Source organism: Hoplias malabaricus, chromosome 1, assembly GCF_029633855.1.
Source record: "Hoplias malabaricus isolate fHopMal1 chromosome 1, fHopMal1.hap1, whole genome shotgun sequence".
Taxonomy (NCBI): domain Eukaryota; kingdom Metazoa; phylum Chordata; class Actinopteri; order Characiformes; family Erythrinidae; genus Hoplias; species Hoplias malabaricus.
Genome location: NC_089800.1, coordinates 46,022,212 through 46,038,214, shown reverse-complemented (window position 1 = coordinate 46,038,214; position 16,003 = coordinate 46,022,212). Strand labels below are relative to the sequence as shown.

Here is a 16,003-nt window from a genome sequence, read left to right as displayed (position 1 = left end):
GTCAGTTTCTTGTCAAAACGCCATTGTGTATTGACTATGCAGTGTAAGATAAACAGGACTTTGATTTAATTGGCTTGCAGGAAGGAACCAGCTTCTGAACTGTTTGTGAAAACAAAATGTCAAGAAGTTTATATTCTAGTTAGACCTAGGGCACAGCTACAGCAGCCAGTGCTCAGAGAGGCAGCCACTAAACAGTCAGTAGCCTGTCAGTGGCAGTTACTGTTCCAACGGCCTCTGTTGTGGCGGTTACTGCTGCACAGGGTCGGTCAAATGAATTCTTTTACATTATCAGGATAATAGTGAATATCTTTGGTTTATGTGATTCACCACTTCACAGAGTTTGTGGTTTGGCTCGAGTTAAAAGTGTCTATGGTAAAAACAGCAAGAGGAAATTTTCAGCAGAGTCACATGAGTGGGTTTTGAGAGTCAGTTTTAGTCAGGCGCTGATCTGTAGAACACACGGACGGACTGAGCGGGTAAGGAGCAGCTAAGGGAAGTCAATACGTATAGCCATGATATCTACAGCCGCGGCGCTAGCGAGAAGAGTCACGTGTTTCTCCGACATCAACATCATGGCTTCTATCATTTCAGAGGCAGCAGAATACTGTCGAGTGGCCAGGAACTAAAGTGCTCTGGTAGAGATTTCCTTGTGAATTTCACAGAGGTTCTTTACAGACCCGTCTCAAGTGATTAAGGCACATTTTCTGCCCAAAAAAACATGGAACCCGACACTATGACAGCAGATGTTACACACAACAACAGTGTGTGAGCAGCTGAGCACAGTGCTGAGGTAAGGGCAGCTAGCCAGTTAGCTCAAGAAACAACACAAGCTTTTATTCTAGTGCTTTGGTTCATCTGCAGCCACTTACTGAACTTCATATTTTACGTAAATAACTAGCCACGTTTGTCGCAGTTTATCTTGCAGTTTCGCTAGTGTTACATGACATGATATTAGTTTTTAAAGTGGTGAAGTCTAATCTATCTTTGAAGTAGAGGTGGGCAAAATGATGATATTGTTATCGTGATAAATTACCTCACTGTGCTTTTCTGAAGCTATGGTTTATATCACGAGCACTGGCCTGCTGTTTATTCCATGTTTAGTAGAGCATGTCCTATTAAAATTAATTTAATTCAGTGCATGCTTTGAAGAAAGATCTTTGTACCCATAGTTTTGGCTGTACTTGCTGTACAGTTCTGAATATTATTTGTAATGTCATGTCTGAGAATCATTATATACATATGACATATTATCCAGCTCTACTTTTAAAGTTGTTTAAGATGGTTGACATCCTGTGTTGCAGGGGAATGTTATATCTTTTGCTTTTATCTTGTCCAAAGTCTAATTATGGCAATATAACATAGTTTGATTTTATGTCAAAAATGTTATTTCTAAGCATATCTTAGATAAAGTCAGTACTTAAATATCAGAGAGTAGCTGTAGTTATTTAGGAAAAGAATATATTAAGTTTTATTTTAGTGCATTGCATGTACATGTTTTTAAAACTTTTAATAAAAGTTTTATTTACAGTTTTTGCTTGTATATGTTATTTATGTGGCCCTGCTGAGACTTACTCACAAATATTTATCATTGTATTTTGTTTTTCCATTTGGCTAGCCCAGGTTAGTTGTATAATATCTGTGATTTTTTTTTTTTTTTTTTTTGGTTACTCAAGTAATTCTTGAAGGTTGATCTCATTTACTTTGTTTCTTTCCAGAGAAATTAATCACTCACAGAAACAACTAATCCATCCTATTCTGGGCTTCACATGTGGGGAATAGGAAGGCCTGAATGGCCCTCTTCTAGAGGACCAGAATAAAGGTTACACACGAAGATTGTAAATTGCACTGGTTAAACCTTATTAGGTTATAATGGAGTGGCTGGCCTCAGCTTTTGAGAGGGACCTTGGGGTTGACCAGCGGCACATTGGTCCTGGGCCACAACCTCATGAACTAGTGGCCCTGGTTCCAACACGCTGGGTGATGGGGCTGAGAGAAAGGAGAGTCACACCCTTTGCTCGTTATGAGAGTGTGGGTGATGGAGATGTTCGCACTTTTCTCCAGCGCTCGCAGGTAAAAATCCCACCTGGCTGGACTCGTGTATGCATACAAGGACTAAGGAAAAGTAAGCTGGGATACAAGCTTGCTAAAGAGCCAGGCTGCCATTTGGAGGGGTACTCTCAAGAGTCTTTTATGAGACAGATGCAAGAGGTGTCACAGTGCAATATCAGGTATGTTGATTAAATTAATTATTGAGCTGTCCTCTTCTATTTAAGTGAATATGTGTCATTTGGCCATGTCAAATTACCTGTCAAAAGTTGATTTCCGTGACAGCCATCACAGATTTTTAAGAGTCCTGTAGATTGTATAAAAACATCAATGTAAAAATAATGTCACATCAGTTTTTGGCCATTTATTATTATTTTTTAAATGTATTTATTATATTTAAATTATTTTATTATTTATTTTTTTATTTTGTTAACTCCAAGACATTTTATAAGCTTTACTTCCTAGTAAGGTGATGTGTATTGGCTCATATTGTCTTTCTTTATTGTTCCAAAGTACTGTGAATAATGGGGCATTTTTATGTCAAATATTGCTAGCAGTGAAAACCTTTTGATTGATGGCAACAAATGTAAAATTTACAATGTATTTACAATGTACAATGTATAAACATTATTTTTATTTATTATTAATTTCTTTATCTTAGAAATCTGTGGCGGGAGGCATATATAAACCATGTACAGCCGTATGCGGGATCTACAGAGCTAACACAGGTTCTGGCCATTGATGCAGTTCGGCAAGCTTTGCAAAAACTATTTGGCTGTTCATTTCTCCCCACTGACAGAGTGTCACCATCCCTCTCTCCTTCAAGAGACAAAGAGAGAGATTGTCCATTACCCTCCAGCGCCTCAGTTCTTAAGCAAAACACAGACAGTTTGTGTCCAAATGTGCTCCAAGCTGAATGCTTGCTTGAGTCTGGGGAGGCGTTATACATCATTTTCCCATATACACAATACTCCCTTCATGACATTGTGACCTACAGTCCAGCCAAGCTTTCCAACAGCAATGCTAAAGTGCTGTTTATTTTGTACCAAGTGCTCATAGCAATGCGTGAATGCCATGCATCAGGACTCTCATGTGGAGAGCTCTCTTTGCAGGACATAGCTGTTGATGAACAACTCTGCAGTAGACTCAAGATTTCTTTAGCACATTATGAAGAACTAGGAGAGGACAGTAGCACACTGGAATGTCCAACAGGAAGACAAGTTCCAAAAAGTATTAAAGCGAAAAGCACTGCAAGCATGAGAAGTGACACCAATGAACAACACTGCCAAGATTGCCTGAATGAGCTCAGTTCTTTGGTCTTAGACTGGGTTCATGGTAGAGTCAGCAACTATTTTTATTTGATGGAATTGAACCGGCTAGCTGGAAGGCGTGAGGGTGACCCCAACTATCACCCAGTTCTACCTTGGGTAGTAGATTTCACTGTGCCATATGGAAGATTTCGTGACCTCAGGAGGTCAAAATTTCGTCTGAATAAGGGTGACAAACAACTGGATTTTACCTATGAAATGACCAAAGAAGCCCTTGCAGCAGCAGTAGCCAACAGTGGTGGAGGTGTTTTTTCTACTGATTTTGCATCAGTAGGGACAAGTGGTTCAGGACACTCAGATCATCTCCATGTACCCCATCATATCTCAGATGTTCTGTCAGACATAACCTACTATGTCTACAAAGCTAGACGAACACCCAAATCTACACTTTGTAGCCACGTTCGTTCCCAATGGGAGCCCAATGAATACCCTGCTAGCATGGAACGTATACAGAGTTGGACTCCCGATGAATGTATACCAGAATTCTACACAGATCCTTCCATATTTCGTTCTATTCATCCAGATATGCCAGATCTGGATGTACCTCCATGGTGCAACTCTTATGAGGAATTTATTGCAATGCACAGGCGCCTATTAGAGAGCCGTGAAGTATCTCAGCAACTACACCACTGGATTGACTTGACATTTGGCTACAAGCTGTCAGGTAAAGAAGCTGTAAAAGCTAAGAATGTATGCTTACACTTAGTGGATAACCACACCCATCTAACTAGCTATGGAGTTGTTCAGTTATTTGATCAGCCTCACCCACCACGTCTGGCTCCTTATCAGTATTCACCAGCAGAACCTCCCCACCTTGGTCCAGTAAGTGTATCAGCTTGGCAAATCCCACCACTTGAAGCAACAATGGATGGCGTAGATGGAATGGTCCCAGAAGCAACAGGATGTGAATCTAGTGGTTGGACAGTGGTTGATAGGGATGAAGATCTTGAGCAAGGAACAGAGGCACTTGATTCTTTAAGTGCTTCAGCCTCTTCCACCCCTGCTATCCCAGTGCCTGCTGGAGGAAGAATAACTGGAGAGCACACAGCTTTGGCAGCATCTCCTTCTCATACTTCTTTTCCAGGAGAAACACCAGTCAATGCCACAAATGCTTTGGGACCAGGCATCAGGGGTACACTTTTACAAAGAGGGCCCTCCACAATTAAGAAACAGGAAGGTGTCACTGCTTCTAATGTAGATGATTACAAAGTTACTTTGCCTGAAGGATTCAAACCATTACAGCCTTTGGAAGAGTTGGAGAAGCTCAATAACTTCTTGGTTAAAGGGTTGCATTCTCAAATTCAAAATAAAATTAATGTGGATAGGAAAGGGTCAAGCAGTGTATCAAAAGCTCCCCTGTCCTTTACAGACCTTTTTCACAGAGACATGCAAGCCTTGGGTGTCTTTATTGCAGAAATATTTTGTTCTTCAAAACTACGTGGTGTAAAGCCAGGGATGCCGCTGAGGGCTCGTTATCAAGCAGTAATGAAGCTTTGCTCTGCTAATCTCCGGGATGTCCCTCTACCACTTCATCATGCACTTGAGAGACTTTTGCATATTCGCCAACACACGTCTGAGTCTTTGCTGAACTTACATTCTACTGGTAGACCATTTCTTTTCAAATTTGACCCACTATATGAGGGTCTTCCTCCACCAAGCCCTTGGCAGTTGCTTAGTCCAGTGCTCTCACCATTACCATTTCCAGAATATTTTCCAACATTGCATCAATTTATCTTCTCTTACCTTTCCAAGATGGACTCCATTAATAGCATTCAAGGCCGGGATATTGTTTTCAACTTGTGGCAGCAACTGCAAACTCTCCTTCAAGGTGATGTCACTGCAGAGGGACTGGAGATTCTCTTACCCTTTGTGCTGGCTTTAATGACAGAGGAATCTACTGCTGTATATGCTGCCTGGTATTTATTTGAGCCGGTCTCTAGAGTTCTTGGGCCCCGCAATGCCTCAAAGTACTTAATTAAGCCACTGATAGGTGTATATGAGAACCCCCGATGCCTTCGTGGCCGTTTCTACCTCTACACTGACTGTTTTGTACTACAGCTCATTGTGCGAATGGGCTTACAAGTTTTCCTCTCCAGCCTCCTACCTCATGTCCTGCAGGTTATCACTGGATTTGAAAGTTGCAATACTGGTGCAGGCAGCGAATGGGATGGACTCAAAGTTTTAAGGGGTGCTGTGGGGGGCTTGGGAGGAGAAGAAGAAGAGGAGTGTGAAGATGGCAGGCCACCATCAGCTGCCTCAGCCGGAAAAGTGGGTGGAGGCAGTGGAGGTGGTGCAAGTGTGGGTGGAGTTGGTGATTTCTCATCAGGCATCAGTCTTAATGACCAAGTCTTTCTTGCTGAGGGAGAGGATTTCCAGAATGGTTTTTATGTCAATAATGGCTCATCTGTGCCTGGAGCTGGGGGTTCTATTAAACAGCAAAATCAGAACTCCACAAACAAAGACCAAGACCAAGAATCACTCAGTGTTGGAAAACTAAGCGACAAGAGTAGTGCCAGTGAGGTATCTATTGGAGATGGAGACTCTACCAAGGATCGAGCAAGTTTAAAGTCGGCTGACAGCAGTCAGGACCTAAAGCAAGCCAGTGATGGAGAGGATGGAGGAGAATTGGAGGATGAAGATGAGACGGTGGAGGACAAAGAAGGCACAGTACAGAAGGTACCTGGTCTTGAACTGACACTGTCGGGCTGCACGGATGAGTCTGACGTCACCGTGGGTACTCAAGACGGGGATTTTATGAATGGAATTGTACAGGGGGAAGCAGAGAAGAGTATTGTAGAAGATGATGCCCTTGACCCTTCAGAGGATTCTGAGGAGAAAGAACACAAGATACTTTTGGGTAAGGGAAAGTTTTGCAATAAATGTTTTTTAAATATTGTTATTGCACAGTCATCATTACTATGGTACAAATAATTTTAATGTATGTTGCTGCAGATACTGTCTGTAAGACTGTACGATGGCTGGTTGCTAAATTGGGGCCCACAGTTACCTCTCGATATGTGGCCCGGAATCTGTTGCGTCTGCTTACATCTTGTTATATAGGTAAGAACAACATTTCATGTACTATTGATGTATATACTACACAACAGTTTGCTACAGCTGCCATTTATGACTTATGGAACTTCTGATTTTTCATCAGTGATAATGAAATATTTTGTTAATCTACCTCATTTCTGTTATGCCTTACATTTTTTCTTTCTTCTTAAAGGCACTGAAACACACCAGTTTGTGTCATCTGCAAATGAGGAGAGTAGCCTTGACAGTGTTGGAAGTGTGTATGAGAGGAAACCCATTCTTGGTGACCAGACTGCAAAGCCTGTCCTTGATTGTCTCATTTACATAGCTCATCTGTATGGAGAGCCTGTTTTGACCTATCAGTACCTGCCTTACATTGGCTACCTGGTAGGATTTCTATTCTGTTTAAATACTCTATAGCACAGCCATGAATTCTACTCATATATTAATAATAAGAAAATGGTAAAGTTATAAAAGGTAACTAGTACACAGATGCTGGAAACACATTTTATAATCTGTACATATCATATATTTACAGATGTTTAAACACTTTGTTGGCTTATAACATTGTAAGCCAAACAGTGAAGTCAGTGTATACATATGGCTAAAAGCTATCTAGTGCATAAACTCCATCTGAAGTGATGGGATCAGGTAGTTAACTATTGGTTTAATGCTTGATTGTTTTCTGTCAGCAGAAACATGAATGCTCGATTTTAAAATACCTCATGTGGCTTTTTTTTTTTTATCTTTGTTGCAGATAGCTGCATATTTTTCTGTTCTCTCATTGCCTAAGCAGGGTTATTTAAACCCTGGGTCATGACACTTGGATAGGGAAAATAAGAAATTAAATAAATGAAAAGGCACAAAAACACAAAATGATGAAAGCCTCATAGCTTTACATTATGTTACAACCCAGACTGTCTAGTTAGCCCAGCTGCTGCTGTTCTAAATTTAAAAGTGAATCACAGCTCTTATTTTTACTGGTACTTCTTGTTTTTGAGTGTCATCCTTGTAACAGAGTTACACGGTGTAGCAGTTAAAATCATCTCCTGAGAAGATGAAATAGGACAACCCTATAAAGAGCAGTGTGTCATTCGCAGGTTACTAGCCAAGCTCTGGTGCTGGTGAACTTTAGGTATATTTAAAGCATATGCCACCAGAAGGGGTGTATTTTCCACAATCAAATATTATCATGCACTCCTAGCACTTTTGTGAGATGAAGCTAAATTCAGCTTCCTATTCCACAGCTTTTTTCTAACCTTCCTGTTTCACCTAAAATGTTGCAGTAGCCTCATGTGCTGAATGTAATTAATTCACCATTAAGGTGGAGCTGGAAATGAACTAGCTGCCTACTGAGACATGCGTACTACTAATGAAGTTTTATGCTTGTTATGAAGAAAAGAGTCACAGTACATTAAAACTGCATTAACTGCATGTAACTAATACAATTGTTGTAGTTTTAAAGGAGAATATACTGACATTTGTGGGTTCAATTCCCAACAAGAACTGAGACTAGGCAACACTGGTATGATTAAGTGGTACCGGCAAGGAGTGAAATGGGATTCACCCTAATTCTAAATATTGTTAATAGTGATGTAGAGAATAGGACAGTATAAATTATATGTGTTTATAATGTAGTAAACATTGTGAGTTTGTGTTGCATGGGTCTTGATAATTATCTATTGACAAAACCTGGACCAAAGTGTTTCCCATGAGGCAGTGCCAGAAAATTAAATAAATAAGTAAATCTGTTATGAGACCAGAAGATAATCCTTTGTAGACAATTATAAGCATGAGGCTTTATTGTGCAAATAATACAGATTTTTTTCTGATCAAATGTAGCGAAATTACAGTACATTGCATTAGTAAAAATTTCATAAACATGAATACCTTTTGCATTTACCACACTGCTGTTGTCCATTACTTATATTGTTACTAGCCAATACAATAGCCAATTCAATACAGTTTGCCACTGTTAATAAAGATTTTTTTCACTTCTCTCCAGGTATCTCCCCCATCCTCTTGCCGACTGAACACTCGTAAGGAGGCAGGCCTTCTGGGAGCAGTGGTGCTGACTCAGAAGATTATAGTCTTCCTGTCAGACACTACTTTAATGGACATGCTTATGAAAATCAATCAAGATGTGCTTCTGCCACTGCTTGAACTGCTCACCTCTCCAAAAATGGGGTTAAGTCTAGTACATTAGAACCCCTTTGATAAGCCTCTTCCTATTTCCTCATGACCTTTATCCAAACAGAGTTTTTTGAATTAGAGAATTTTTGAAATAAGCTTTAAATATTATAATATTAGCTCTACTATTTTTTGCATACAGCTTTCCCAGTGGTGTGCAGACCCGTTCTGCACTGTGTCTGAAGACACTGAGCCTCATGGCACTGATCTGTCTGCGCATTGGCAGGGAGATGGTGCAGCAGCACATGGCAGAAACCCTCTGCCAGTTCTTCCAGGTCTACTCCTTACTACACAGTCTGCAGAACCAGGTAGATTCATGGACTTGTATTAACAATGATATTGATCATTAACAGCTGGCACTCTAACACAGTTATATTTATCCACTTTGTTATGTTTGATTAATGACTGTATATTTTGTATATTTAGTAGTATATTTAGTTTTGCTACATTAATTATTATTCATTTATTTTGCTGTGTAGATGGATAGCGCTCCCAGAAGAGAGGTTGGGGAATACACATACATTGATGTCTGCACGCCAGAAGGATTAGATGTCTCATGTGAGCTTGGAGTTCTGGAAGAACTTCAGGCTGTGTTCAACCCTGAGATGGCATATGCTTCCTATATCCCTTTCAGTTGTATTATTGGTAGGTAGACAAAGGCATGGTTATTTTACAAGCTTACTTTTTCTTTCTTTTTATTTTTTTTGGCTAGTGTATTAGAACCTAGTGCATATTGCACCGTCATTCTTACATTTCTTAACTTGAATGATAAACCTACCTACTGTAATAGAAATAACAGTTTATTATAAATTAATTATGTAAAACAACAATAATGTGGATTGCTTATTTAACTACATTATTTGCACAAATACTAATCCTTGTTTTCTGCTTTTTGCTCAGGTGATACAGGTATTCGCAAACTGGTACCAAACCATGAATTAGTCTGGGGTCTGGCTCAGTCTTACCATGTTAGAGCAAGTCCAGGAAGCCCAGAGTCCAACCTAGGTAGTGCTCAAAGAGCAGAATTTACTGCCTCTTCCATGGGGCTTTCCCCAAGTTTGAGCAACCAAATGGTTCGCAGCCCTTTCCCTGCCCCCTCCTCTACCTCCACTCCTCTTGGAGGAGACTCTGTGCCTGAGTCAGGAACCTTTGGCAGCCACTTGGTGGGAAACCGGATCCAAGTACCACGAGACACTGAAACAGGGGGGAGTCCAAATCTGTCTTCTCTGGATACCTGGGTACGGCCTCACATCAGCTATGCTACGCAAGCCGCCATCACCACAACAGCAGGCCCAATACTTTCCCTTTCCTCATCCTCATGGGTGCTGGGCCACACCCCAGAGGACAGTGCACTGAAGCAGGAGCTTCCACGGACTAGCCGCTCTCTGCAGGGGAACTGGCTTGCATACTGGCAGTATGAGATTGGCCTCAACCAGCAGGACTCGCACTTCCATTTCCACCAGATCCGCCTGCAGAGCTTCATTGGCCACTCAGGCACGGTTAAGTGTCTGGCACCTCTAGCAGGCGAAGATTACTTTCTGTCTGGGAGTAAAGACAAAACGGTAAAACTGTGGCCGCTGTATAATTATGGTGATGGCACTCGTGAGGTGGAGCCCCGACTGATGTACACAGACCATCGCAAATCTGTATTTTCTGTTGCACAGCTGGAAGCTTTACAGGAAGTGGTGAGCTGTGATGGCACTGTGCACCTCTGGGACCAATTTACTGGTGAGAGAATCTCAGTGCAGGCTCTTAATGCTGTTATCTGCTGGAATATATATTTCATAATGTTGCCAGAGTGTCTACCAAAAAAAAAAAAAAAATTAATAGTGCACTATAAGGCTGTAACAGCTGAAATGCATCGTAAAACATTTAAACCCAGTTCACCAATACACCCTTGGTCTTAAGACGATAACTGGAAAATCACAAAATGATAATATTGTGCATTGTTTAGCAGAATATATCTCACTTTTAAATTTATATGTGTTTTATACCTTTACTCTGGCAGATTTATCATTTACTAAATTGTCTTTCTTTGTATGAAGGCAAGCAGATTCGTTCTTATGAAGCACTGGATGGAAAGAACCCTATCACTGCTGTCACCACTATGCCAGCCCCTCACTGCAGTGTAGTGTTTGCCAGTGCTGACTCTGTTCTACGCTTCATTGACCCACGCAAGCCTGGTTTACAGGTATACTTGACCACCTCGTCTCCTTATCCTGAGGTCACCCAACAGAAATGATTTTTACTGAGCTTGGTTTAGTAATGTAGCACACAGTGTGTACTTCTCTGCACTTTAATGCTGATGGTTATTATAGAGGCTCACTACGTGGTTCCTCTGCTTTTAGCATGAATTCCGCCTTGCCTATAACACTATGAGTGCGGGACTGATCCGTTGTTTGGCTGTGAGTCCTGGTGGACGTACGGTGGCAGCTGGATTCTCCTCTGGCTTCATAGTGCTGTTGGATGCTCGAACTGGACTGGTTCTGCGAGGCTGGCCTGCTCATGAAGGAGACATATTGCAGATGAAGGTGGGTATGAATATACTTCACACATTATAGATGTGAAAACCTGACTTCACAGGAAAAAAAATTACTGTCAAACGAGATGACTATCTGGAAAGATAAAAAGTGTTTGTGCACTTGTGTGGATCAGGGAAGGTTTGTCTATGTTATAAGTTTGTTTTCCCCAACCCTAGTCCTGGGGCTGGTCTCACAATGTATGTTCAAGAGGACCTTTGGCTGGACTACTGCAAGCAGATTGTATTCATTATAAGCTGAGGGCTGGATGATATGGCCAAAACCTTTATCCAAATATAATTCTTAATTTCGGTTGATCAGAATTATTTCCTCGATGGGGCAATATAAAAACCCCAGAAAAACTGGCAAGAACCAACAAGAAACATGACATCTCCAGCAAACATAAACCTCAGTATTATTATTCTTAAACTAACTTTAAAGTTGAGTGTAATGAACTGAAGGCAGCATCATGTAATGGTTGTCTGTCACTGACAGATATGTAAAAAAAAATATTGAAATATTGAAAATGTTTTAAAAATCATATAATTGTTTAAAGATTTTATATTGTTATATGTGGTTATTGAATTAGTATTGATCCCTACTGACTCTAGGATTAATTCTTAAATGTGGGACAGTTATGACAATCAGCAAAATGCAGGATACATGAGCAGGAGTACCTTAAATAAGTACCTTATTTTTTGTCTTACAACTGTAAAAGCAAATTTGTTGTCATTTTTGCTTCTTTAATTTCTTGATATCTTTGTTTTCATAGTATGATTTGCTTCTTTATCCATTTGTCATATGACCACAAATGTTAAAAATGCATGTGAGAGTAATTAAATACACCTAATACAACTAATCAGCTAAAAAAAACCCACAATTGAGTTGTTTTAGGTGTATTAAAACAAGGAGAACAAGGTGTTTTGTGACAAGGCATGGAAACTGCTGCTGTAAGCCTTTGAACGTTTCCTAATGAGGGCAACACATATCATGAGTCAGTTCAGAACATCAGGTCATGTATACTCAAAGTGAGTCAAGTATACTCGTGCACATCGCTTGTGACTTCCCGTTAGCAAAATTACATTTTAGACTGGAGTGCTTAACAGAAGTTGGATGCCTTTAAAGAGTGAGTAACAGGAAGTCAAAAGCACATATATTGCACAGCATTAACTGCATATTTTGTAATGTATTTTGAAACACTGGTTTTGTAAAGACCACACTGTTTACAAGTTCCATAGGCTCTTTAAGATTACATTTTATAAAATATTTTTTTATGAATGGATTCTGCTTTAGAGAATTCTTTGTATATGAGATTTGAATGTCATTGTTTACAAACATGTAACGTAAACAAGCCATTTGTAATATAATGTAAACAAAGCATTTAAGCTTTGAATGATTCTTTGTCATTGTATGTTGATTCTCTCCTCACCTTTGTTCAGTGGGAGGAACTTGGTGAGTTGAAACTTAATAAATTAGACCCACCTTTTCAGATTGAGTTTGTTGTGTAGTGCTGAGCTTTCTAATGCATGAGTAGCTGTACCCTGTCAATTTGTTCTGAAGCAGTCAACAAGAGACTACAGCAAAACAAACTTTATTTAACCTCGATTATCAGGGTCAAGGATTCTGTCTTTGGATTCTGTTGCAGCCCCACGTTTGGGCAAATATGAACATGAGTTACTCATTAGGAAAGCTTTTATGAGCAATGCTGATCAAGTCAGGCTTACTACACTTTAAGTTATTGATAGTATTCAAAAGCTGTTGTTCTTTTTAATACTTCATACTGTTCTTGTAACCTGTATAAAATTAATATAGTAATGCAAACAATATTATTTCCAGCGACACTTATTCAAATGTAAGCATTTGAACAATAGGAGGACATGTTCAAAATGTACAGGGAAGCATCAACAACAAAATTATAATATGAATATATGCATTTAATATTGATATTTTTAGCATTTATTACATTTTCCACACTTTTCAGGAGAATTGATATCCATTTTTTTAAAAATCATCAGACAACTACATATACTTTCAGTCAGTGGAAAGATAGATTTAAACCCCTCTGGAATTTTTCAGATTTGATGCAAGAGTGGACCTTGATTTTCTCCTTTCTCTCAAAGAGGAAAACACTATGTACTGTTTATGCAAAAGTGAGAAAATGCGGTGGTCTGTTTTATCTTTAATCGATTTTGAATGCTGTGTTTTCTCACAAATTCACTTATCCTTTTGTAGGTTATGTGAGCAATTTTGGTACACACCAAAAATGTACAAAATATGTTTAAGTAGTTACTTGTGTAAGCAGTAGAGTCTCTTTTGAGGTCCATAATGTCACTCACATATGTGGGTACAGCATTTGTTGGGAGGATTTGTTGGTTTTAAGACTGGAATGATAGAAGTGTTAGAACTGCAGTAGGGTGCACAATAATAAAAAGTGAGCAATAGAAATATATGATGTTACATGTATTGTGTGAATGTTTATATAATTTAAGCAATAGTACTTAATGGCCAATTTGTCTAGAAAATTGACTTCTTGTGTTTGTGTGTGTATCTAGGCAGCAGAAGGGAATCTGCTGATTAGTTCATCTACTGATCACACGCTGACTGTTTGGAAAGACCTGGAGCACAAGCCTCTTCACCAGTACAGAACTCCTTCTGATCCAATTCATGCCTTCGACCTCTATGGTGCAGAGATTGTTGCAGGCACTGTAGCCAACAAGATAGGGGTGTACTCCATGTTGGACATCTCTGCCAGCCCAGTGAGCAGCACCAAGCTCAGCTCGGAGAACTTCCGCGGGACCCTTACCAGCCTGGCTGTGTTGCCCACCAAGCGACTCCTTCTGTTGGGCTCGGAGAATGGTGCCATCAGGCTCCTGGCTTAAGCCAGTGACCAAGACCAGCACAAGCAGTTCTGATATTGAGTGTCTCTTAGAAATATATGTGCCACCTCTGACTCCTCCTTCTCCTCAGAATGAAACAAACGCTGTCTCTTACTTAGGAAAAACAAGACGAGAATAAGTCAATATGTTCCTTCCAGCAATTTAGTGGAAGCTTAGGTTACTCCAAGTAATTTAAGGAGGACTTAGTGCCTCACACTTTAGTAACATTTAGCATAGTATTGCAGATAAATAGACATCAGAACTGAAGAATCAGCTTCATAGAACAGTTTATAACTTTTACAGTTTTTACAAGTTACCTATAGAACTCATGACTGCACTAGTTGTTTCTGTAAAGAAAATCAAGGATGTAAATTCTTATCCCGAACAAAGGAATGCTTTCTTTAGACAAGTGGATAAGAAGAACTGCTCAGGAATGTTGAGCCAAGCGTGGTTCTGGTGTAGTGTTTACACTTTCCAAATAGATGTACGATTTCACAAAAAAAAAAAACAAAACAAAAAAAAAAAACAAAACATAAAAATACCAAAAAAAAAACAAAAAAACTGTGATGATCACAGATGAGACCTTATCAATGCTGTCACCATACACCAGATGCACTCAAAAACTATGCAGTATTCATGGATGTTTGTTTTAAGTGTTATTTGTTTGCCATATGCCCTCATTGTTTTTTATTTTAATATACATTTTCATATTTTTCTAAATCACAAATAACTCATGAGCAAGCAAGTGGACCTTAATGATAAGAAATGTGAGTATGTTTGGCTCCTGGGTCACTGCATATTGATTCAATATAGAATTACTGAATATGCAGTGGACTACAAGGTGCTTTTGGATGTTTTCTTTTGTGTTGGACCTCTTTGAATATGAGAAATGTGTTTCTACGTAAGAGCACCATGTAAAATGAGGAAGTTCCCAGCCATTTGGTCCTATGAGCAGGGTTTAAATAATAGGTCAAGGGTCCCAGGTCAAATGGGATTTACATTTTATTGTAACAGTGAGTTAATATATGATACATTGTTTTTCAGAAATAATCTCCCTGTAATAATGATACTTTAACCTCTTATGTATATCTGTAGTCATACTTTTATATTCATGATATATACTTCTATAACAAAGAAACTAACCAATGTAACAGACTCCAAGAATGCCATCTTATTTACAACGTCACCAAGACTGATTTAATATGACCAAGTACAAAACAGTACAGTACAACCAACAATAGCTGTAACAAGACAGAGGTAGAGGTGAAAGAAGCTCTCCTGATGTTGTTTTTGGTTAACATTTGTGTCAAGATTATGGTTTGGAAATGAAACTAAAATTAGTTTCTGATTTCGGATTCACTGCATCCATTGACAGAAATTGCATTTAATCACAAAATATTTCTTCACATCTTTTGCAAATGTAGCTGCAAGTTGGCCTAGCCATGAGTCCAATCTGCAAATAAACTTCTTTAGTCGCAAATAAATATGAGCTAATTCCATGAGTTTTGAATCTAATTTAGTTGACTATGTACACATCTCTAAATAATTAACCAAGTTGTTTCTAAATCTCTCTGTTATAGCCACTCCAACACTGAAATTTTATGTCAATTATAGCCATTTTTCTTTCCGGGATGTGATTTCTTATTTCATGTTCTATTCTTACTGTCAAACGTGGACATTTTCAGTGATTTGAAGTAAAACTGATCAAAAATGTTACTTGTTGCTATCTTTTTGTGTTGAGTCAGTTGTGTTGTTGTTGGGAAAGAGTATGAGATTGACTGCACTGTGAAGGAAGCATTAGGAAACCCATGTGAATAGGAGTGAGATAATCAGTTTATCTGCTTTGTTCATTTAGAGGTAGAGCCATGCCAGCCACTTGAATTACTGGTCCAATCGGGCAAAGTCCTCACTGAGTGTTTGCCTCTTATCGCTTCTCAGCTGTTCTGAATTTAGAGCCTATTTCTGCAGGCCAGTGCTTATTCATCTCCAGCTGCATTCATATAAAATCTGC

The 16,003-nt window shown here is 39.3% G+C and overlaps 1 protein-coding gene across 1 annotated transcript; it reads left to right on the top strand.

The window, feature by feature from the left end:
- Positions 1–724: 724 nt before the first annotated feature.
- wdr81 (WD repeat domain 81) lies at positions 725–15,687 on the top strand. The gene is made up of 12 exons (XM_066664304.1): positions 725–790; positions 1,716–2,228; positions 2,708–6,231; positions 6,327–6,434; positions 6,601–6,794; positions 8,413–8,594; positions 8,740–8,905; positions 9,077–9,242; positions 9,498–10,325; positions 10,643–10,788; positions 10,946–11,128; positions 13,669–15,687. Exons 2-12 carry the CDS (start codon positions 1,870–1,872, stop codon positions 13,993–13,995), a joined length of 6,183 nt encoding a protein of 2,060 aa, XP_066520401.1. The 5' UTR covers positions 725–790; positions 1,716–1,869; the 3' UTR covers positions 13,996–15,687.
- The last annotated feature ends 316 nt before the right edge of the window (positions 15,688–16,003 follow it).